General features: G+C 42.4%; 1 protein-coding gene and 1 long non-coding RNA gene across 3 annotated transcripts; one reads left to right on the top strand and one right to left on the bottom strand.

Annotated features, from left to right (window-relative positions):
- Positions 1-817: 817 nt before the first annotated feature.
- LOC114441564 (kelch-like protein 20) lies at positions 818-10,480 on the bottom strand. 2 transcript variants are annotated; one of them, XM_028414548.1, is made up of 8 exons: positions 10,096-10,480; positions 9,006-9,160; positions 8,327-8,510; positions 3,838-3,981; positions 3,617-3,750; positions 2,427-2,638; positions 2,057-2,163; positions 818-1,638 (listed from the first exon to the last, which is right to left on the bottom strand). In XM_028414548.1, exons 2-8 carry the CDS (start codon positions 9,124-9,126, stop codon positions 1,581-1,583), a joined length of 960 nt encoding a protein of 319 aa, XP_028270349.1. In that variant the 5' UTR covers positions 9,127-9,160; positions 10,096-10,480; the 3' UTR covers positions 818-1,580. The 2 variants fall into 2 exon arrangements, with proteins under 2 accessions (XP_028270349.1, XP_028270348.1); XM_028414547.1 differs by lacking the exon at positions 10,096-10,480 and adding an exon at positions 9,328-9,595.
- On the top strand, positions 5,117-7,744 carry LOC114441565 (uncharacterized). Its single transcript, XR_003671271.1, has 7 exons — positions 5,117-5,433; positions 5,634-5,686; positions 6,113-6,207; positions 6,637-6,711; positions 6,833-6,866; positions 6,952-7,079; positions 7,198-7,744. It is a non-coding gene; the product is annotated as an uncharacterized LOC114441565 (long non-coding RNA).
- Positions 10,481-24,058: the final 13,578 nt, after the last annotated feature.

The raw sequence follows: 24,058 nt of genomic DNA, 5'->3' as shown, positions 1-24,058 counted from the left end.
CATGCCAGCAGTCACATCTCACTCATTCGCTTATCTCACCGAGCATCTCGATTCCCACAGATTTCTTTTCCACTATACTTCTTGATCTGTCTCGTGTCGTGTAGCTTTGCAGCCCATCGTGCATTTGCCCTGCCTTCTAGTGGATGTTTACACGAGCTGAAGAATAAAAATATGATGGAGTAATGTGTCTGCAGTCACTGCTGCTTGTCAAAAAAATGATGTCATGAGCTGATGCACACATAATATGATTACAATCCTGCTCCCTAAAATCATTTAAGCTCCATATTTAATAACAAAATTTCATGCCAGCCTCGAGTCTCAAAAGAAAGTTTGTTTGCCATGTGTTGCATCACCCTGTTGGGAACTGAGGAGATAGATTGCAAAGTAAAATATGTATTTTTCAAATTCCAAATTGATTTTTTAGCACTTCTTTGACATCTCTCACCACAGAGCATGCTGTTGTGGTGTTTTGCAGCTTGTGCCGTAATCCATCTACCATTTTCCTTTGCTTTTGCTGATCAGTTTTATTTTAAAAACATTTGAACATCTTTCACTGGGCAGTGGCAGCACTTGTTGTTATTTCATTGTAAAAATGTAAACACTTGATGTTCTGTTTAAAGAGTTTTTTTATGTACCACACAACAGCTCATGTGAAATTTAATAAGTTATAAAATACCTCATGGTATAATGTGGCAAAAAAAAGGTTTATTGTGATAACATGGGACGTTTATATATTGTAATAACATGAAAATGTTTTGTTATTACATGAAACATTTCTTGTTATAACAACAACATGAAAATGTGTTTTTTAGCCCCATGTTTCATCTGTTTGACCTTTTAACGTGAAACATTTGATGTCATAACAATACATTGTCATGTTATAACATAATAAATTGCATATTGTTATAACAAGAAAGGTTTATTGTAATAACATGATAATTTATGTAGTAATATGTTATAACATAAAAACATTTGTTATTACTATAAACTTTACACTTTCTCCTCTTCCAATCAGTTTCTCACCTTCACAGCTTCACTGATGACCCAATAAGCATTAACAACATCCAAACCTGCACCTTTCCTCAACCGTACACCTACATTATACCCATCATAAAGTTCATTTCATCCCTCAGGCTTGTAACTATGACTGCACATTAATAACTAACCAACAACATCACAAATGAAAATGCAATCTCACTATCTACAACATCACTTTGTCCTCTCTGACATGTCTTTGCTGAATGCAATGTTATAGGACCATAGTCCATCTGGTTGTATCAATACTGTGACCTGAAATTCTTTTTCCACTGATTCATCTCCATACAAGAGGTTGGTTTTGTAAGGTACAGACATAAAAATACCCATAACTATAACCTGACAGCCTAGAATAGGCTTTCATTTAATGTAGCATCAGTTGTCAGCTTCGACTAATGCAGCGATGTCTCATTTTGCAGTGAACTATTCAATTATTCACTCATTATACCGCCTTGCTTGAACTGTATCACGGTGCGTCCTGGATCGTGCATCCATTAGGCTGCTTTCTCTCCAACACTTCAGTACAATATGAGCAGTGCTGAGTCTCAGCACAGCACGGCCACTCTCCCTCCTGGATGCTTACTCTTCATGCTCCCAAAGTGTCTAAAAACAGATGGAGAAGGTAGACAGGCAGTGACGCAACCTGAAGGCATATATAACATAATGTATAGGAGCCTCATATGAACTCGGTGCATGAATCACTCAACTCATTGTCTGGCTATGAGCAACACTCTGTCTTGTATTTTTGTCCTAACGCCCATATTCTAGGATAGTTATCTGTGTAAGAGAGTAATCCCATTTCAAATGTATTATAATCGTGCAAAATTATTAGAAAAAGAGTGGTATATATATATAATATTTTGGGACTTTTCTCTCTTAACCCTTCTCTTTTTCTAATAATATACATATATATATAGCTAAATACACTACAGGAGGCTCTGTGCAGTGTTATCTGAGGTCATAGCTTTAAATACAAAGACATTTATGAAAGCAATAAGAATTCAGCATCACCCGTTCTTACCTCCACGTGTTGGTTTCGTGGCTGTACGCTTCCATTGTTTTCAGATTGGTGACTCCATCAGATCCTCCCACAGCCAGCAGAGTACCATTGAAGACTACAAGAGACATCTGAGGCGAGATACATACAGATACATAGTGAAAACACTCCTTCCTCTACCCATGGTACATGCAACTGACACTGCTCCTGTGTTTAGTGTTCATCACTGTAAACGGCTTAAAATATCTACTAAAACTACACGACTTCTCTGGAAGTCCATATTTAGTTTTTTTCCTGGAATTAGAGGCTATTATGAAAAAAATGCACACAAGAATGTGATGGAATTATTCTGAACAAGAAGAAGTCTGATCTGTCACACTGATAATTTACTCACACTGTTCCTCTTGCTCCTCATGCGTCTCACAGGCGTCCACCTCATGGTGTCGGGGTCAAACCTCTCGGCAGCACAGAGCTCCAGGTTCAGCTCGTCTTTGCCCCCGGCCACATAGATGTGTCCCAGGTAGACAGTGCAGCCAGCATTCTCCCTGGGACTGAGCATGTGGGCGCATATCGACCAGATACCATCAACAGGGTTGTAGCGCTCCACTGGGGAACGTTTACAAGAGAGAAAAAGGCCATTTAATACACAACACTATAGGCAGTGTTTATATTTAGATCTGCAGAAAATGTCAGGAGAGCAAAAAAAAAGCAAGATTCCAGTGATGTGTATATATATATATATATATATACTTTATTTTTAATAATGACTGATCTGATTATTTTTATTAAAATAATAAGCCATTTCTGCCGTATTTTAGGATGACGAGATGGGAACCTAAAAAGGTTGTGGGAAATTTACTGAGGTACACTTCTCACAGACTGAAATAGTCTGTGTGGCAAGCAGGAGCACAACGCAAACTTTGTTTATCTTTGGCAAGGTCAGGGGGCAAAAGAATGTGAGGGAGTGTGTGTGTTTGTGCAGCTGTACTGTGTGTGTGTGTGTGAGAGAGAGAGAAAATAAAAGGTCAACCTTTATGTTTTTCTGTAGCTCTGTCAAACAGCAGTCAAAAAATGTTAGATTTTTTTTGGAAAAAAAAATAAAAAAACACGTATTTAACTGTATCTTGTCAATTTAAGATTAAGATTAGGATTAAATGTATTAACCCTATACAATTTAATGTTCAGTATCCCTTTAAACAGTTAGTTATTTGTTAAAACTGAGGAGTCTCGGGCCAGGGATGGAGAAGGATGCATGCTGAGTCCACAACATCTGAACACAAGTCACATTTATATGGTTTGTTTACATAGGTCCCTCACTGTGGAAAAGGAAGACCCAGTCTGAGGTGAGAAACACCTCATACTAGTTTGGCCTTGATGGAACTATCCTCATTTCCTGATTACCCAGGATGATACAGATAAAGCACAAAATGCTGATGTCTTATATCACACTGTGTAAGTCACACTGACCTACATCATGTAGAAAAAATGACCTAGTTATTCAGAAGAAAAGCAAAGAAACATTGCAAGGAAAATTCATTCTTCAATTAGCAAAAAGTGGCAAATTTCTCCATCAACAATTCTTACCTGAGTTCAGAGCCATATCTCCATCATTGCCTCCAATCACATACAGGTGCCCCTCCAGCACAGCGGCGGCAGCTCTGGCTCTTCTGGTCAGCATCGGAGCCTGTTTGCTCCATATGTTCAGTTTTGGATCATACCTTTAAACAAACAAAGTATATTTATGTTTGATCTCAGTACATGTTGTGTGATATTGACTTTTAGTAGCACTCATGTTCCACCAGTACCTCTCCACGGTGTTTACGGAGGTGATGCCGTCGTGTCCTCCAATGGCGTACAGGTATCCATCCATCGCCACCAGACACACTCCACTGCGGGGGCTGCTCAAGGGTGCTACATCTGCACTCCAGCTGTCTGTGTCTGGGTAGTACCTGCCATGATGGATCTCAACATGTCAGTGAAACAAGCAAAGAGCTATGTGAGGACACACACTGTCAGGACATTTTGGAGTTGTGTGGGGATCTGTGCAAACATCGGTTCGACTGTTGTTTCTTTACTGGAAAGCTATTAAAATGTGTTTTTGTTCTTTGTTCAAGGCTTTTAGATAAAAAAACCCTCATCCCACAGAACAACACTTCCTCCTAATTGGCTAATTTCTGCTCTAGTAGAACGTCAGAAAAACCCCTAAAATGTCACAACAGGATTGTGAGCATCCCTCAGAGATTAGGTGCAATTTGGAAACCAAAAACAGGAGGCATAGCTGCCTCAAGCCATTAGGAGCTGATCAGTGTGCAGCAGGTCTTTAAACCCTGACAGGTCTGGAATTCATTTAAGAAGTGGCAGTCTGTCAGAACAGAGCCAGCTCTTTGTGGATATCTGACAGGAGAGGAAGAAGGAGAAAATGTTTACTGTGTGTGTCTGTCTGCAAGATAAGATGGCTGATGATACAGTTTGTTTATATTTTCAGAGGTCCACATCTAATTCCTGCCTAAATGCTGCCCTCTACTGTTTAGTGATGAGAAGAACAATGACAACAAACACTGAAGTGCAGTCAAAACATATTGGATATGGGTTTAAGACAAAGCAAACGCTTTAAACTGAAAACAGGAGGAGCATGGTTAGGATTACATCAGTAATCTTGAGCACTTGATCTATTTCCACATGTAACCAAAGTGTGCCTTTAACTATGCTGCTGGCTGTGAGTGATCTGAGTTTAGATGTGCCATAGCTGTGGTCATCTTTTGCCCTCCAGAGTCTCATGCCAAGGCATATTTACCGCCACCTCCCGTCCTACTGTCAGCACTAAGGCCATGAATCACTGAGTCCTTTGCTGTCTCTGAGTGGCACGTACATAACATTTGTATGATGACACCCTGCACAGATTAACCTGGCAGGAATCCTTCTGTTTATAGTGTGGTGACTGGTATTTTAAAAGTGGCACCTTTGCTTCAATGGTGTCCTCACACCAGAAACTCATCATACACCATTTCAATTGCTCTGTGATCTTTGAATTTACCAGGAACATGATATTTATGGAGGAGCATGTGACAAAAACAATCAGAGGAGGATGCTTACACAGCAAAATCAAAAGTGTTAAATTCTCAGTGTTGGTGTTGGGTGTCAAAAATACAGAGTCATTTCAACACTTGTTTAGTTATTTCAACTACAAGAGAGTTATTCCTTAAAAAGAGTTAGTGTTGATCCTGGGAGTCAAATCCGATCAACTCTGTTCAGTGTTAATTTCAAAATCAACTCTGAGTGAGCCACAAATCTAACGGCTCTGTGACGTATTTGAGACTTTGGGAGCGGCAGGAGAGCACCTGCAAAGGACTACTCTCTTACTCTCCTATTTCTTCCACGTCAACTGTGAAGAGCTTTCTCATGTAAGTAAACCAAACACAATATGTCACATTTAATGACATTTTCTGTGTAGTAGTTTTTAGGAGGATAAGGTGGGCCGGTAGTTAGATATGGTTTGTTAGCCGATTCACAATGTAAAACCGTGTTACCTAGCTAGCTAAGTAAACGTTATATTATTAAAGTGAAGTAGTATCATTACATTCGCCTTTCTGTCCCTCCTCAGCTCCTGTAGCTCCTCCTGCCCTTCCCCCACATTGCTAATATGCATTGCTGGAGGTAAGTCGCTGGAGGGATCGCTGTCATTAAAATTATTAGCTTGTGTTGTGAATTGTATCATTTAAGCTAAACACTTTAATGTGTAATAATGGTCTGTTGTCATGGAGTGCTGTCCATTCAGTTTTGTGTTGTTTTGACAGTGCAGACGAACATTTTTCAAGTGTTTTATGCTAGGCGTTTTTAGCGCGATTTACCTTGCTACGCGCTAGTAAGCTACACATGACTGATGCAGTAAAGAAAAGTGACTCTTTTGTCATGTATATTAATATATTTTGTACTTTCAGGAGCAAGGAATAATGCTAATTATAATAACTGTTTTAGTGTAGTGACATTACTCAAGTTACACAGGTGGAATGAAAATTGCAGCTGACTGCAGCGTCAGATAAATTGTAGACAATTCACAAATGTTCTTTGTTTTCTTTATAGTACAACATGTTGGTGAAGGTGAGATATGGAGAAAGTCAGAAGTATGTCAAAGTGGCTGGAGGGCTATGAAGACTTCAACACATTTCTTCAGAAAGGTTGGTATCACATAACTTGTATTATGTTCTGTGAGAATAGAAATAGAAGAAACCAGTTTCTTTAGAGTTCTACATCTAATACTTTCTCAGTCATAGAGAAGCTAGGTCTTCCACTTGAGGCAGAGCTGCACTTGACAGATGAATCAGGGACAGAGGTGGATGCAGATGTGTTTGAGGAGCTTTTGCAAGCAGGGAACCTTACAGTTACAGTGTCCACTGAACAGTCAACAGGTGAGACTTAGCCAGGGAAACGGTGGATCACTAACGACGAATATTGTGGAGGACTAATTATTTTGTCATTGTAATTGTTTGTATTTCTTTAAAATGCATTACAGTTGTCCTTCATGAGGTTTTGGAGTCACCTGTATCAGACATTTCATTCTTGAATGCATCAGTGTCAGACTCGTCGTCCTCTGCTACTATCCTCAGATTCCTCAGATGCAACTGTGATTGTAAAGACAAATGGAGGGAAAAGAACCCATGCTGATCGGGAATCTGCGAAAGGTGTGTGGCCGCCTCCCCTTTTATAATGAGTGATATATCAGGTTGTTCATTCTCAGATCCTGTGGTTTTGTTGGTGGAAAGGCTAAATTCATTCATACCTTTCTGTTTCTATCTCTTTTAGATGGTGAGAGATGCTCAAAACTCAGACAGTGCTGGTAAGTTTGCCATATTATTCTTTTCAATATATGTGATTTATTTCATATATAAGTATCTTTAATTTGTTTTCTGCTTTGCTGCTAGGCTGAGACAGCGACCTCTCAAGTATTCTACTCTTGGTTCACCTACTTCCTCCTACCTCCAAAGGCCACAAGAAGAGTGCCAAAATTAGCTCCTATCAAGCTGTTAACCATATTGTTAAATATCTGCGGGTAAGTAATTGTTTTGCGTTGTTACAAAGTTATTTGACACTGCTGCACATTTGTTTTGTTGTTAATTGGTGCTACATTTCATTGTTTTCTCATGGTTCCTCTTAATGTGTTGTCATAGATCAGAGCCAGTATTGAAACATTGCTTGAAGATGTGGGGCCAGGACAGCCCTTCCTCCTGTGTGTTGGTGAACAGAAGAACAGCATCCAAAGGTACTACGTCATCATTGACAACAAGGCCATCCCTTGCAAGGCACAGACATCACTGGCAGCTTTTGATGAGCTCTTAAAAGCACACTTCATCTTCAGTGTCAACTACCATCAAGCCCTCTACAACTTCTACACGTTCATCCAAACCACAGTGTTTAACATTGGGAAGTGCCAAAGAAAATCCCAGAGTCAGGGAACTCCGAGCAAGACTTTTTAAAATATAATTATAATATATATTATAATTATAATTTGTAAAGGACATTCACAGTCAAGCAAGAGAAGCAGTTCTCAGCTATACTTCAGAAATCCAAGGTGCAGATTTGATTTTTGATTTAGATTTTTTCACTAAAGGAGTTAATTTATTACAGACCATGTAACCAACTGTTTTAAAATGAAATGGATGGAAAAACATACATTGTACCACATTGTCATATTGTTTAACTTGTTGTAGAGTGCTTCTGTTGTTGTTCTGTTGACATTTTAACAAAATACAAGTTGAACAAAGTTTTTTGTATTGTGTGTTTTTTTTCAATAATTTTATATGTAATGTTTTGGGGAGTGAAATTGAGGATTATTATATAACTCCCAATAGTGTTGTTTAAAATAGAAATCAACTATATAGAAGAGTTAAATATTTAGTTATATTTAACACTGTCTATAGTGTTAACATAGTTTAACTCTATTTAGTGTTAAAAATTATACACTGAAAGAGTTACATTTTGACTCTGTACACTAGTGTTGCATAAATTCAACACTGCCAGTGTTAAAATTCAGCTCTTGATGGTGTTGCTTCAACTCTGTCATGGTGTAAAATATTTAACACTTTCAAAAGTGTTGAAATAACTCAATTCAGAGTGGACCAATATAGACACTTTTAAAGTGTTGAATTTAACTCTATTAGAGTTGAATTGACACTGTTGATTTTGCTGTGTACAGGGAAAAATCTTTCACTTTGATGAGTTTAAAGTCACAGCTGGGAAGACATTTGAAGTCATTCCACAGTGAGACAAACACAAACACACTGCTGTGCAGCCTCTCACCTCTCCACATTGCTGTAACATCGCACTTTATCTTCCCCTCCCACAGCGTAGATTATGCCGTCCAGCACGCCCACGGCCACGCTGCCTCGGCTGTTGACCATGCGCGCAGCTGTCCTCCACTCGTTGTACTCAGGGCAGAACTGTTCTACCAGACAGGACGGGTCATCCTGGGTCCATCCTCCGACTAACAAAAATCAATGGTATCATTAAACACTGTACCAAACAAGCCTAAGGCGCGGTGGAGTGCTGTCCTGCCTTAGGCTTTCTGTGAAGATACATGCAGAGCCTAATACAGGACAGGACACTGATTAGATCAGACAAATTGTGGGGTGGAGTTGAGTTGCAAAGGAGCTTGCAGTTTTGACAGATTCAGGCATGTGGCCACACATATAACGGCCAATAAAACCATTATTGAACATTAAATTAATTTCTCAGCTGATGTGGTAATGAGTCCCAGCCCAGACAACACACTTAACATGCACTATATTCACCACAGAAGGAGCCATAGTAAAGAAACTTGGCCGATAAGTATTACATAACAATGGGAAACTTTGAGCATTCAGGCAGCTAGCTGCAGCCTCTGCTGTCTGGATCAGACTGCATGCTTGTAGGAGACAAAATGGATGCGGTGGAGGTTAAAATTAAATTCCCATAATGCAACAAAATCCTCTGAACTGACCCACAAACATCATGTCATTGAAGACATCTTTAGGGGGAAGTTTGCCGAACTGCCTGCGAGTGGACAGAGGGGTGGACATGCGGTGACGCCCATGTGGCCTTTCTTTGCTCTCTTTGATCATCGTATGTTGGGGCTCTGGCTCCTCCAGGGCCGCCCTGTGACATCCAGGCACGAAGAGGACACAAAAAAATGATTTATTCTGCTGTTCACTGAGGGGATCGATTGATTAGACAACAGCTGATGACTTAAATGATGCTAAACAAGTCTCAAAGTCTTAAATCTGTCCAGCACAAAGCCTGAGAACCAGGATGAACACCCTTACCCTTGTTCATTGTACACTCCCATGTTTTATCTCCTCAGTACTCTGCTAAGGGTCAGCAGTCCAGATTTCTATTCTCCTTTGTGTCAGTCAAGCTTCTGTCCTCCTGTGCTTGATCAGTCCCCTGCAGTCTGTCCTCAATTTACTGGCTGTCACAGCTTTGAAGGACATGTAGCTAAGAAGTAAAACCTCCTCCTCCTCCTCCTTTTAGCAAACTCCCACACAACTTCCCCAAGTGATTCATCCCCTGAAACCTAAGACTCCTTCCACACACGCCCTGCTTCCATTGACAACTGTCATTCCAAAGAAATAGCTGAAATAGCTTTCAATTTTTTTTAAAGGAACTCATTTTCAGTAAGCTGTTATTTTGGGGTTCCTGCCTGCTTCTGCATCATGCTGAGGGTTCACCGTTTGGACTGGTAGTCCTTCACGTTCTCACCAGAGGGGTCCGGGTGTCTGTTACCCGCCTGACCGTGCCCTGACGACTCCCTGCTGCAAAGCTTTCACCAGTTTTCTTTCCTTTCTCCAGCTGCTCTGATGCTTTTACTGATTCCCCACATGCACACCACAGACTTTTCTATGATAGGATACTGTTTTAATGTATTTCGTTGACTTGTGCACTAGCATACAGTCCTGATACTTCCTTAAATTAAATCAATATTAAAAGGTACAATTAAGCTAATACCTCTGTCAGTACAATCACTATTTCTGTGCCTAAGTAAAGATAAAGACAGTGAAGATAAAGAAAGATAGACAGATAGAAAGACACACCAGCTGTTGTCCTCCTGTCAGCAGAGTCCTCAGAGTTAATCCAACTGGAGGTGAGTCAAAGGTCTTCAGGTACAAAGAAGGACAACAGGAATCTAGAAACAACAGGTTCAAACTTCCTGGTCGATGTTCCCTCGGCCGCGATATTGTGAACGTTCCCTTCCAGATCCAGCAGTGAGACCCACAAGCTTTCACTTGGTCGTTTTATAACTTGGGGCCTCTTGACCCATTAGGCTGTAAAATCCAACATTTTCAGAAGGTCAGTGGTTTATTTAAGTCTGTGAGGATAAAAAAAACTGCTGACAGGCTGATCCATAAACAGGCCTTCATGTAAAGTGAGCGCATTTCCTCCCGGAGTTTCCTTCAAAAATCTTAAATGACTGTTTACTATCTGATGATTTTTTTTTTTGATTAAATAGTGCAGCCTCAGACGAACAGATAAGTAACAGGAGCTGCCATGGATCAGGTACGGCATGGATAGAGCTTAAAATAAGGAGCTGATTAGAAATAGGAGCCCGTGTAAAGTAAGTGACATTTTATTTACAGAGCTGAATCTGTATCATAGTGAGTCAGATGAAGAGTAAACACAAGGTCAGCTTCACAGCAGTTCCTTTCCTAATATTAATATATAATATGTAAGTGAAATCAAGCAATTACATATGTTGCTAATGCATGTTTGTCTCTGGAATACCACTTAATAGTCTTATGCATAAAGCCTCCAGATAATAGCAGTCATAATGATACATGGTTTTACAGTACAGCATGGTGGCCACATGTCCGCTCACATGCCAGAAAACCAGCCAGCCGATGACACAGTAGCCGCCTGCAGCTGTTTCTGGAAACTTCCTGCCAGTCACATGTCGTAACAATAAGACATGCCGCTCAGCAGACATGTAACCTCAACCTTGAACATGTCATCCCCTTTCGCATAAACCCTGGAATGAGTTGAGGTGGTGCCGGTGGAATGTGAGAGCTGGTAGGGTGGTGGTGTTGCTGGGTAAAGGTTTGGCGATACATTAGCACAACAGGACAATATACAGGGAGTCTGTTTTCTGTTTGTAACTCCAAAATAATAAAAAATAAGTCTCAGTCCAATAGGTGAGGAAAAGTCAATATTTCTACCCTCTGATAAACCTCATTGATTGACACTCAGGCAAAACAGTAAACATAATGATGGCTGAAGTTATTGGAGGGCTGGATTAACAGGGGAGTTATAGGGTTACAGTTTGTTGTTAGTAAACGTGTTTATTTCCGCTGTAAAGTTGGACATTTTTACATGGAGGTCCACACATGGAGCCAGATGGAGACACAAGTTTTGACACTTTCACATGGACTTCATTCTTCAGCCCTGCTGTCTCACTGTGAGACTAAAAAACAGACAGTTGTGATGCTAAAGTCAGCATTTTAGACACATTAGACCACGACAGCTGCCCTTTTGAGTTATTTGTGGGGTGTTAAGCTACGGTACATAAATAATGGCTGGTTGGATGGTTTCCATGCTTTACCAGTATCTGACCATGACTCCTTTTATGTGGTCTTGACCTGAACCATTTTACCTGTACAGGATCACAGGGAGGCTGGAACCTCCCTGCCCAGGTTAACACAAAGAGACAGACTCACACTTACATCTACAGTCAGTTTAGAGACCCCAATCAGCCTAACATACACATGTTTGGTATGCAAGAAGAAGCCAGAGGACCTGGAGAAATCCCACACAGACAGAGAGAACATACAGATTTCATATAGAATGGCCCACATTTCATAAAATTAAATAAAGTTTAAGTGATGACTGTGATGAGGTCCTCAAATCTGAAGTGACTGAGGCTGAAAAGCAAATAATCTGCAAAAACCTGTCGTCTACACGGGTCATATCAGCACTACTGTAAGTGAAGAGGGAAAGTGGATACAGTATCATTGTTTAATCATCCCACACACAATATTATACAGGATAATTTCAGTCCACTCACACACAGTCAGCGGTGGCTGACCATGACCCTTCGTGCCAAACCCGATCTTAACAGAGCTGTGGAGACGTCACGCGAGGTTTTAAAAAAAGTGCTGCGGTTGACGCAAAAAGTCAGTGAGGAGGAAAGTGATACAGAGGACGTCAGGAAGAAGACACCGAGGCCGTAAAAGTTACAGCTGTGAAGCTCTACTTGGTGGCAGAAGATCTGTGAGGAAGGACCGTGGGGGTGCTGCTGGCTCACAAGTAACATGATGATGTAACATGATAAGTATTTATTTTAAATGTTATATTCAATAATATATTCTCCTTTAACACAGAGGAATTATTATTATTATGGGTCTAATCACGTCACTGCTAATCCTTGGACAAACCTGCAGACAGTCAAATCTATAAGGTCAAATCTGGATGACAGTCTTTGATTTTTGGATTACTGTAAGTGCCAATGACTTCAGTTTGTTGACACCCACAAGATGCAATGTTCCATTCTTTACGTCATTTACAACACACGCTAACGAGCAGGATGTTGTATACACTAATGGCTGCAGCCGCCCTCTGTGCACATGTCATCAGTGAAGCAAGTCACGTTGAGGGATACTCGGGTGTCTTGGAAACTAAAGGTGAAATGCACAGCAGTAACATAATCAGCCTTCTACTGGGATGGAGTAGCTGGATCTGGGTCATTGTGTGGTGGACAGCAGTGCAGACTGTAACTCCTCCAGGAGGGACAGACAGACAATCTGAACATAAAGAGGTGAGACTTGATTTCTAAAGAAGAATAGACGAGGACACCGCTCACACAGCAGCACACAGCAGAGGCTGCATGATGAGATGGACGTTTATGCAGCTCTCTATGACTAAATATGTTATGAGGAGATGATGGATTCTGATCATGAAATCAGAAAAAGGCCTGGACAAGTGTTTCCCAACCCACTTCTGGAAAATAAAGTCATGTTTAAAAGTGAGTCCCCCCTTTTAATTTAAGTGTTTTTGTTAGGGTTGGAGGTCAGCTGGACCCAAAGTTCAAACAAAAGGCGAGCTATAATAATAAAAGCTAAGAAATCCAACAAAAAGTCCAATAATCCCAAACACAAGCAGTCAAACTAAACATAAGCCAAAGGGTCACGAAAAACAAACCTGACATAAGACTTCAGCTGAGCACACTGTGACACAACACAGGGATGACAAGCCTCAAATACACAAGGGAAACCAGACACAGGTGCAAACAGTCAGGGTGGGGCAGGTGATCACAAATAGAGGGAAACACACGGGGAAGTAGAAGGAAGGAAGGAAACACTCCTTTCAAAATAAAACAGGAAATAAAAAAAACTTGTTTGATGTTTTATTTGCCCATTACAAAGACCCACTATGTTTTTTACAAGGTGTTAGTGATAACACACGACCAAACACATGCATACATCAAATGACACAGGTCAGGTTGGCTGCTGGTTATCTAGCTCAAACAAAGCACTTAGTCTCAAACTAGTAGTCTTTGTGACACTTTTTGCACTCTCACTTGTTTTGTGGCCTCTTGTACATGGAGCATAACTTTCAATGGGTAGACAACAATAAGCCTTCATTATTCCCGTCTTGTTCTTCCTCTGTTGGCTGCGCTCGCTCCATGCTCTCCGGTTTAAGAGGTGCCAGCTTGCCACATGGCTCTGCAGATCTCCAGCTGGGACCAGCTCCGGCACTCCTGCTGCTCAGCACAGATGGGACGGGCCACACGGGCCATCCGCTGACACTGACAGTTTGTGGATGTTGGGTTAACTTGAGTTCCAAGATGGGTGGTTTTACATATGGTTCTATTGTAATGCTTAGGTATTCAAAAATGTAAGAGATTTGGAAGTTATCCCAACGAAACTAAATATGTTTCATTGTAAAAAAAAAAGTGGAACAACAATGCAGAATATTCTTATTAAAGTTATTTATTATATGTTTTATTGATATTATTGATTTGATTTTATACTTCTTTTATAACTCAATGTGTTCTTACTGCTGCTTAGAACTGTGTCTGATGCACAAACGTTTTCATTTTTAAAGCAGCAGCAGTAGTAAAGTATTAAAATGTCACTTGTTAGCAAACTATGTGTGTCTGTGTCTGTGTGTGTGTGTGTGCTGGGTTGCCAGGATTAATTCCAAATGTGTGAAATCAATGTGCAACAACAGCAGCCTCAACCCCCTCTTATGATGTATCCTCCCCCGGAGCTCAGTGTTGCAGCTTAATGATAATAATCTAATTTAACCATAACATTAAATCTGAGGCAGGATCACGACCAGATGAGGAAACTGTTTCCTCTCAGACAGCTTGGCGACAGCAGCTCTGTGTGCTGCAAGTCCAATGCTTTGTGGAAACCATACCTGCCAGGGAGGAGCATCAGAGGCCACAACGAGCAGCTTTGACGGGTGAATTCTTTCCGGACAGCAGGAACAGATGATGCAGCAGTTCAGGCGGAGGGACGTGATTTGCCACAAAGGAACAACAGACCACCAGCTGCTAGCACACTTCTGCCTCTGCATGCATACCATGGGAGAGGATGACAAAGTAGGAGGATGTGAGGGCCTGACTGGTCTTCTTGCACCCTCATGTGGTGAAACACCGGTATCACAAGAGACGCTTCTGCATTCATTCAACATGGAAGTCTACATATAGATTTCTAACATCACATGACAGAAAGAAAGTGAGGAAAGGAGAGGAAGAGAGGTGGATCCATAAACAGTGACTGAGTGTCTTATTAATTATAATTAAATATTTAATATTTACAGAGTCATTGCTGCAAATAATGGAATGTCAGTTTGATGGAGTGTGACATTGTTGCATGCATCCATCCTTGCAGGTTGCAAAAACAAATGCATGATGCGCTTGATCATCCACACGTGAACGCAGCATTTTTATGCCTTTTCATAAAAGTTGTGAATCTGCGCTTCAGGCCACTGCTGCAGGAACAGGAAGAATCAGAGGAAATTAAACACATTGGTTCTCACAATGAGAAGCTAACCATCCCCTGACAGCAGGATGTTGCATAAGCTGTCTATTAAATGCAGCGCTGTATGGCCTTAACACAGCTCATGAACTCCAACGTCAACAATCAACGTGGCCTCGCTCACAAAATCACATTGATCACTGATGACTTTTACAAATTTTGCTGAGCACAGAGAGAGAGAGAATAAAAAATCTGCACCTCAAGGATATACAGGGGGGAGGGAGGGAGGAGGTGTGTGGTGGGCCCATAATAAACTGACACATTGCTTCAGTGAACATGGCAGGAAGCTAATGTTGGACTGCCAAGCCAAATACACTCAGGCCCCCTATCAGTCCATGAATGTAATGGATCCAGCAGGCAGACGGAGCCCGTTGGCCTCCAGAGGCCCTTTGAATGCGCCACGGCACATAAGACGCCGCATGGCGTCGGTGTGCGCTTGGCGGGTTAGAGGCGTACGCACAGTGCGAGCATTCAGACAGAGAACGAGGAGAGAAGGAGCAGGTCTTTATGGGGGAGCAGCAGGAAAAACTGTTACATAACAATAACAGCATATGATGGCAAAGACTAGGGGCCTCTGGTTACTGATGAAGACGTTTCTGTTTAGAGGATGAAAGGTTTTATAGCCACTGATTGTGATCACATGTGGCAGCTTTTAATCCACCAGATGGACAGGATGATTCATGTCTTAAATTTCTTCAGCATGTTTGGCAACAAACTGCATGCATTTAAAAGTGAAATGCCTTTAATTGTGGTGATATTTATGCAAGAATTGTAATAAAATATCAGTTCATTCTGCTTTATTTTGAACACTGAAACTTTATCAGTGGAAACAAAAACAGGGAACAGGACTTCAAGTCTGGAGGATTGATTCACTTTGCTAGAGCCTCATATCAGCTTCAGCACAGCTATGCGCCCTCATGTGGCCATGTGAATAAGTGCATACCAAAGCTTAATGGAGCTTCAGTCAGGCAGGCCTTCTCTCGTTCTCTCATGTCATTGTTTCATGTTTTCCTTTTCACTCGCTCACTATCGTTACCTCAGTCCCTCCCCCTTCCTTCACTTCTATAATCAGCTGATCGGTCAGCTCCTCCTTCACCAGCTGATCACGTCTTTGCTGTCAGCTCTCATCTCACTAGGCCCTCTCTGAACTCTCCTCCAACCCAGAACCTGCCAGGTTCAGGTCCTTGATGCCAGGCCTAGACCACATCTCTCCCTTGTCCACCCTTTTCCCTCAGACCCTGAGGGTTATATTCTTCCTCTCTGCCCTCTAAATGCTGAAGCATTGATGTTTCTGCAGTTGTGCGCCCTCCTCTGGTGTGTTTCGAGTTGCAAAAAGGACAAAAACGTGGAAAACCCTCAGTTTGAGAGGAACTTACATAAACACGAGTACTGTAATAGTTGTCAGACCAGTACAGTACTCGTAGAGCAAAGGTCAGGGGTGATTAAAGATGGATGAGGAACTAGTGTCTGGCTGAGGGTGGGGGCCCGGTGCCAAAGGTGTTGGCTGCTCAGGTGTCACCGTCTGGCTGTGTGAGGAGAGAACAGAGAACAGGAGATCAGCAGCTGTGGAGGGATCACATCACCGGCTGCAAGGACACGCTCAGCTACATACCTGGAGGAGACGACAGGTAAGAGCTCTGTGCTCAGAGGCTTTGATGGAATATTACTCAGAGTTTACATGTCTTAAAAACTAGATAACGTAGTTGGAATCCTTGATCTATATTGATCTGTTTTACATTTGACTGAAAAATACAAAGAAAACATTTAATCTACTTAAAAAAACATGTCTGATGCAGATGGATTTATTGATTTATTGTTATATTTACTCTTCATTTGTGTTCTCTGTATGGGGTTTTGCTGATGCTTGCTTGCTTGGAGGTACCATTTATTTTGGCCGCAGGCAGTAAGGGAAAAACTTCTAACCAGAGTTTGAAGATTATTAAGCCTCCAAACTAAAGCTACACAATTTTACAGCACCTACCTCAGACACGGGAAGCCATTAATCATACCTCACAAGTCTGTGTTTACCGCTGCTTTGCACTTTTTCTGCTGAAGTCTTTTTAAAAGTTATAAAAACACAGCCGGATTGACAGCACAGAAACACGGCCCCTGTTTAGTCCTTCTCTTCCTGCCTTTTGCCATCTGAGGCTGAGGTGCATTCATGCATACAACAGGCTGCTAATCTCAGGAGATGGCTGCCTGACTGCCTCCTCTCCCAGAAGCACTCAGCCCAGCAGATGACATGGCCGCGGCTGCAGCTATTCGGTTACAGATCACTGACAGGCTGAGCAGGAAGCCACTGAGGCTTGTTAGTGAAGAGTGGGAGAACCAAAAGATTGGTGTCATCCTAATTTAGATTTCCCCTGGGTGGATTTTTAGAAATGAACTCCTGAGCTGAGGCAGTTTTTGTGCCTGAGCATCAGGACCACACTGACCCCGAGTCTCAATCCATTTCCACCTGTGAGGAGGACTTCGTATCCTCACTGCCAATATATCCACTCACTCCTACATTTCATTTAATTATCTCTCTCATGCCTTTCATCATTCCATGGTTACCACTCAGTGGGATAATAATAGGAGGCGTCAACTTTCGAATCACCACCTAGATCTCTGACCTATGTCTAATTAGCAGACCAAGCTTTCAATTATGCATCCAAAAGCATCATGTTATCAATAGTCTCATCTCTGCCTTATGATGATTTATTTCTCTCTGTGTCAGATCCTAATGGAGTCATATCAGAAGGAATCCATGAGAAGAATCAGAAGAAACAGCAAGACCCTCCTTCAGGATCTCATCTACAGAGGCGTCCATAAAGGAGGCAGAGACACTCCTGTATGAGGCTCTCATTACATTTCCAGCTGAACATAATCTTTTATGAGCGATTTTTTTTAAGTTATTATTATAATTACAATTCTAACAGATACCAGCTCAGCCCAGAGATGCTAAAATGATCCACTCCATCGCCAGCCTGATCAGAGCAAAGAGCAAACTCCTCCTCCTGGAGAACCCTGATACCGTGGAGATCTATAAGGTAGTCCAGCACAAGTCTGTTCTAATATAGTAGTGTTATAATAATAAAGTCTGCAGGAACTGAGAAGGCTCATATGGCTCGAACATGTCAGAGATGTATTAACAATTTGTCAAGGAGGCTGTTTATGTTGACCCGTGTCTCATGGAGGTCGATGAGGATGAGCCCCCAGAGGTTTCTGACACATACATATATATTTCTTAGTCAAAGGTCCTTTTTATGGTGCCCACCCACATTCATCTCCCAAAGCTAATAATCAGAGCAAAAACGTAGTCATGACAAAAGCCAATGAAACAAAGAAACGAGGATGAAATTCTTCTGATGTTGCTTCCAGCTGGATGAGCCGACAGCTCGTTCAATCCCACCTGGTAATGGTGATGTTTACCTCCCAGCGATCGCTGCAAAAGCTTCCAGTCTGAACTCCCTCAAAGGGGCTCTGAGTCAGTCCTGTCCTTACCTGTACGACAAACGCAGAGGCTCGTTCTCATCGGTGACGTCTCGGCGAGCAGGAGGCCTCCCTAAAAAACAGGTGAGCCGATGTCTTTTATTTCATTTTTGAAATCTGAAATTTAAACACGTTTTTACGTCTCGTTTGGTCACATCAGAGTAATTTAAAGACACAGAGGGAGGCGAAGAAATCCAACGTCACTGTCAGCATGACCTACCTGGGACAAGGTCACCGGGGGTCACAGGTGGAGTCTGTGCAGGATGAGCTGAAGGTGCTGCAGCAAGTCAACGGAGGGGAGAATGTCTGCGTCTTCAAAGCCCTTGTATCTCCTGGAGGTAGGTGCTTTGATCACCTTTAAGACAAATGAAGGTGTTTTCTCTCGTTGGAGCCAGAATGTCGCACAATCTGAGGTGTTACAGACAAATGTTTAATTAGTCATCCACACTCGGAGCAGAGCTGCATGGAGAAGGGTGCGGTATGTGGGCCTGAGGCAGTATTTGAGCTGGACCAGAATAAACAGGTGAGGTGTGACCTGATGAGCTGCCATCACAGGAAACCGTCAGCAGACAAGACAAGTTCTTTCATCTTTGGAGCTGCTACATGTGGATACACACTGTACAGCCATCACTCCGGAGAGGGATCACCATGTCAGGCAGATGTAGAAGAAAGCTGTTATAGATTTCTGCTTCACACTCTGATGTGTTTACACAATCCTCTGCAGGTATAAAACAACAGGGAAGACAATGCACACAATCCACTCTGTACAGAGTCCAGATTATTATGACTTAGAAACGTTTATTGTGTTGTGTTATGTGCTTTTTTTTTACGGAGGAGAGCTGTGATCATACAGCTGTAATTGATCTATCTAATCATCCAAACCAGTGTGTTTACATATCCATTTAAAAAAGGTCACATTTCCACTTCCACCGTACATGAAGCCTCTTCAGTAAATGTCTCCTGAAAACATTTAATTTTTTTACATAATGTGACATACTCCTGACACACTGTGTGAGTTGCAACCAGCTGAACTCTGTTGCATATTAATTTATCCTCTCACAGCCCATTAAGTGTGAACTGATCACACAAAGGTAAACACAGAGCCATTAGTTATTATCATAATCATAAAAACATATAAATATAATAATTTTCAGACTTTTATCCACGATGGAGCACACACGCATACGCTCCGACTACAAATGTTCCTTCTCCATAAGATTGCAGATATCCGTAGCAATCAAAGGTGCACACTTGGTGGCTTTACTCATAACTCCATACATGCATACTTACATTGCGCACCGGCGCTCACGCTGCTGTGCCATCCTGACAAGGAAGTGGACCAGTGCCAAACGGCCGGCGTTTCCCTGTCGTTTAAATATCAGAGAGTCGCGCGCTTCTAGTCAGCTGACATCCGTTTTTCAACTGAATAAATGCGGGAAAGACAATTTCTGTGAACAAGAGCATTGTTTTTAAGGGTTTCTATGTGTTTGGGGGGTATAAAATACTGTACCTGTGTAAAAGGTGTATGATTCACCTGAAGTTGAAATAATCCAGCCCAGTGGGAGGGGCAAGAGGGCTAGAAGAGGGTGCTGTGGCTCCTCTTGGAGAGTCTGAACATGGTTACAGGCAGGTAACAGCTCCTGGATGTAGATGAACTTGTGACTACACTGTAAGTTACTGAAGAACTCAAACTACAGCCTAAAGTATTATTATTTATTTATTATTATTATTTTATTATTGTTCTCTTCATCACACCTCATTTCTGACAACGCCTGTGAGAACCCACGACACAAATGTTTGAGCACCACCTTTTGACCTCGCTTTCACTGTTAGCTGCAGTGATCGTGCCTGTTCCCCATCCATCCATCCACCCACTCATCCATCCATCCATCCATCCACCCACCCATCCATCCATCCATCCATCCATCCATCCACCCATCCATCCATCCATCCATCCATCCATCCATCCACCCACCCATCCATCCATCCATCCATCCACCCATCCATCCATCCATCCATCCATCCATCCATCCATCCATTCTCACTTAGTCCTGCTGGTGTATATGTTGTGTAATCTACTGTTCCGTGCACATAGATCTAAATCGTGCATTACTGTCACTACTTTTTTCTGCACATATCCACAAATCAGCCATTACAAAGTTGCAAAAGTCCACATTTGGATGTAGAATGCAGCTGTAGATGTCTCCAACCCACAACAGACCTGCTGCCTCTGCCAGTCTCAGGCGGGCTGGGAGATTTAAACCCCCAAAGGGTCAGCCTTAGGGTCTCTGCTAGGATGGACATGCCTGGTAAACATGGAACATGGAGACACTGAACTTCCCCACCATTTTCTCAGCTAACAAAAGAATTTACATGCATTTATTCATGTAGCCACAAGAGGGCCAGCAGCTTCATAAACACTTTTTGTCTTAAAAATTTGATCACTAATTGTTCACAAAGTGAGGACAGACGTTTGTACGATTACTCTAAGAACAGAGGCACTGCTCTGCTATCAAAGGAACACATGAAGAACCATTGCTGTGTAATAAAAGCGTCCCTTTGTGTCTTCCAGAGCAGTTCCAGTTTGTGTCTCAGAGACACAGAGGATATCCATTTAGCGTCACGCTGTACGTTAACGGCATCATGGTGACCCGGCTCAGCTCCTGCTGTGAGTACCGCTACGCTCCCGGCTTCCAGCAGGGCAGAAAGAGCTGCTTCAGACTGACTTGGCTGGCTGGTGGGATACCCTGTTACAGGTCAGGTCCCGTCCTCTGGGAGGCGGACAGCGTAACATTGGCAGAAAATTAGTACATTAGTACTCAGATATGATGTGTAGAGGCTTGACAGATGATGGAAAAGGATGTATGACATGAGGGAGGGATGCTGGTGGCGCAGTGGAGGAAAGGATGATGAAAGATTCTTCATCTTTTTCAGATGTACAAGTCTCCGAAACAAATACAGCTCCTGCCAGCAGCTGAACAACAGCACAAAGGAGAACTTATTTCTCCCTTCAGAGCAGAACACTGGCAACGGTACAAAGCCTGGATATGCGGGCCTTCGTTTTCCATCGCTTCCTAAAGCTTATTCATCAACATTTTCTGACATTATGCCCAGTCCTTGAATTCAGTGGACTAGTTTAAAGACACAATGTCTGACAAAGCCTTTTTTATTTTCTCTCACTTTGTCTACAAAGCAGCCAACATCGAGTCATGTCCGTCATCGCCTCTTTTCATCCCTGCCAAACCCGCAAAGAAATCAGAGAGGAAGACAAGAAAACACATCAAGGAAGGCGGCGGGGGATCCACAGACAGCGAAGACCTCGCTGTAGCCGGGATTAAAGAGAGCTCCAAGAAGAAGAAACGACCAAAGGGTCAAACTAATCAGAGAGAGAGCAAAGGCAAGGCAGCTGGAAATAACCCAGGGGCAGAGGGACAAGACAGCAAGGCCTCAGAAAGGTCAGCGGCGACAGAGAAGGCGTCGCCTACAAAACACGAGCACAAAACCACAGCAGAGCAGCCGCCGTCGAACAGGACGAGCAGAGTCCTCGGTGAGAGCTGTTCGACTCCTTTTTCATTCCCTTAAGAGAGGATGGAAAAAGAGTGGGGGTACAGATGACCTTCAGAAGACATCTGCTTGTGGTGTTTTCCATTTAATGTTCTTTTGGGGCGGAAAAAAACAAGAGTGTGTTTCTTTTTAAAGATTCATTGCAGGATGAGGAAGCACTGACTAAGCAGAACAGAGAGAGACAGAAAGACCTGGAATCAGATGGGAAAAACAGGGACGGGCAAAGGCTGAAGGACTTTTATGAAGAATGTGTGGAAATGAGTGCTGCGCTGAAGCAGGGCCCAAACAAACACCAGTGGTTCAAGGCAAACAGTGAGTAAAGAAACCGCAGCACAGTAGGAACCAACGGGAACCTCCCAGGGGAGCTGTAACTAATTTACATAATACACTTCAGCAGAAAGAGCTGGAATATGTAACAAAATCAGGCTTTGTGTGCTGGACGGAGGATGGATGACGTGTGGGGGAGACATTATCCAGACGCACACACGGGCCTGCATATGTGCTCAAACAGAAACTGAATGTTATTATTTACACTTCACATTATCACAGCAGGTATCACTGGATGCACTTGGCTTGAGGAGGAGACGGTTTTCTTGCAGCTGAGTTGGTTTTATTTTCTTCTCCACATGAAAAGTCCTGGAGAGGTGCCGCCTTCAAAAGAGGCTGTCATCCTGCCCCAAAGCTCAGGGCTCAGATGTGGAGCTGAGTGCGGAGAGCGACACCGTCCAGCAGCCTGATGGAGAGCCAGAGGAAGAGGAGGACACGGCCAGCCAGAGCGCTGGCAACGAAGAGCCCGTTCAAGAACAAGACCTGCAGGCACAGGTGTGTGCACAACACAAATTACTGTGGTGACGCAGTGTCTCTGCCAGAAGCTCTATTTTTTTTGGCATGAAGTCTTTGGCAAAACACATAAAAATGCCACTTTGAATTTAACTCAACATAAAAACAATAAAAAAAAAAATCAAATATTCATATTGTTCCTGTGGCCTGCAGAGCTACACGATGTGACCAGAAGTAAACGGACACCATGTGTAGCTTCAGCTGGTCTGTTTCTAGTTATAAACGTGTTTACTAGATCTGCAACTGATGATTGATTGGACTATTGATTGATTTTCTATGATTAATCATATGACATTTCTTGGACAAACCACTGAAAAATGTCCTGCAAGTCAGCCCATTGACTAATTGTTCATCTTTAGAGCATACAGTGAGGATTTAGGTGAGAACTCTGTGTGTTTGTCGGCACAAGAAAGGGCCTGTGGGCTGACAAACTACAGCTAAACTACAGCAACCACAATGTGATGGGGGTTTCTTCATCTACTTCATGCAGAAATGTAACAAAAAAATCATTCAAGGTTCACAAACCTTTAATATTTCCCTCAATTTTGAGATTTTGCCCAAAGTTTAAGTGGATTGCCCGAGTGTGCATAGTAGTAGTGACACAGGAAGTTATAATATTAATAGGACTAAATTTAAGATGCAAATGTCAGATATTATTCACCTCAAAGGCTCTGTGTTGTGTTTCATGTGCATCTCATAATTAATCTCAGGCATGTAGCATTCATCACATCCTTAAAAGTTCATTATTTGGAAGGTTATACACAAACAGTGGTAACAAATGGTCAGTGAGTTTTATCTGGGGCAGGCAGGCGTTTGGCTCGGTCATGCCGATCATGATGAAAAAGCTTCCAAAGCTGCCTGAAAAATTCCTCAAGGTCCAGCAAAGTGGCGCAGTGGACGTGGCCGACAGCCAGACCATATGTCTCTCCGGACTCTCATCTCGTCTGCTTGTGTTTAGAAAACCTCCCGCACCTGTCTCGCTCACATCTCTTCCCCCCCAAACACACTATGTGGCTGCGCTGCTCTCTTTCTCACACACATGGCAAAAACACATCATGTTCGCTTCTCTCAGGGTCGGGATGTAAAATGTATTTCTGTATGAAGGACAAAACATTCAGTCAGTGCTATAAAATGTGATTTC

Source organism: Parambassis ranga, chromosome 9 (genome assembly GCF_900634625.1).
Source record: "Parambassis ranga chromosome 9, fParRan2.1, whole genome shotgun sequence".
In the NCBI taxonomy this organism is placed as follows: domain Eukaryota; kingdom Metazoa; phylum Chordata; class Actinopteri; family Ambassidae; genus Parambassis; species Parambassis ranga.
The sequence above is the reverse complement of the archived record's forward strand: the minus strand, read 5'-3'. Positions and strand labels throughout refer to the sequence as shown.

What these genes read in the sequence shown, in the direction of transcription:
- LOC114441564 (XM_028414547.1), bottom strand. Translation starts at nt 9,350, where the DNA reads ATGGGAGTGTACAATGAACAAGG. An exon ending in CAATGACATGATGTTTGTGG is followed by an intron (nt 8,511 to 9,005) that starts GTCAGTTCAGAG and finishes GATTTTTGTTAG; the next exon opens with TCGGAGGATGGACCCAGGAT. An exon ending in TCCGTAAACACCGTGGAGAG is followed by an intron (nt 3,751 to 3,837) that starts GTACTGGTGGAA and finishes GTTTGTTTAAAG; the next exon opens with GTATGATCCAAAACTGAACA.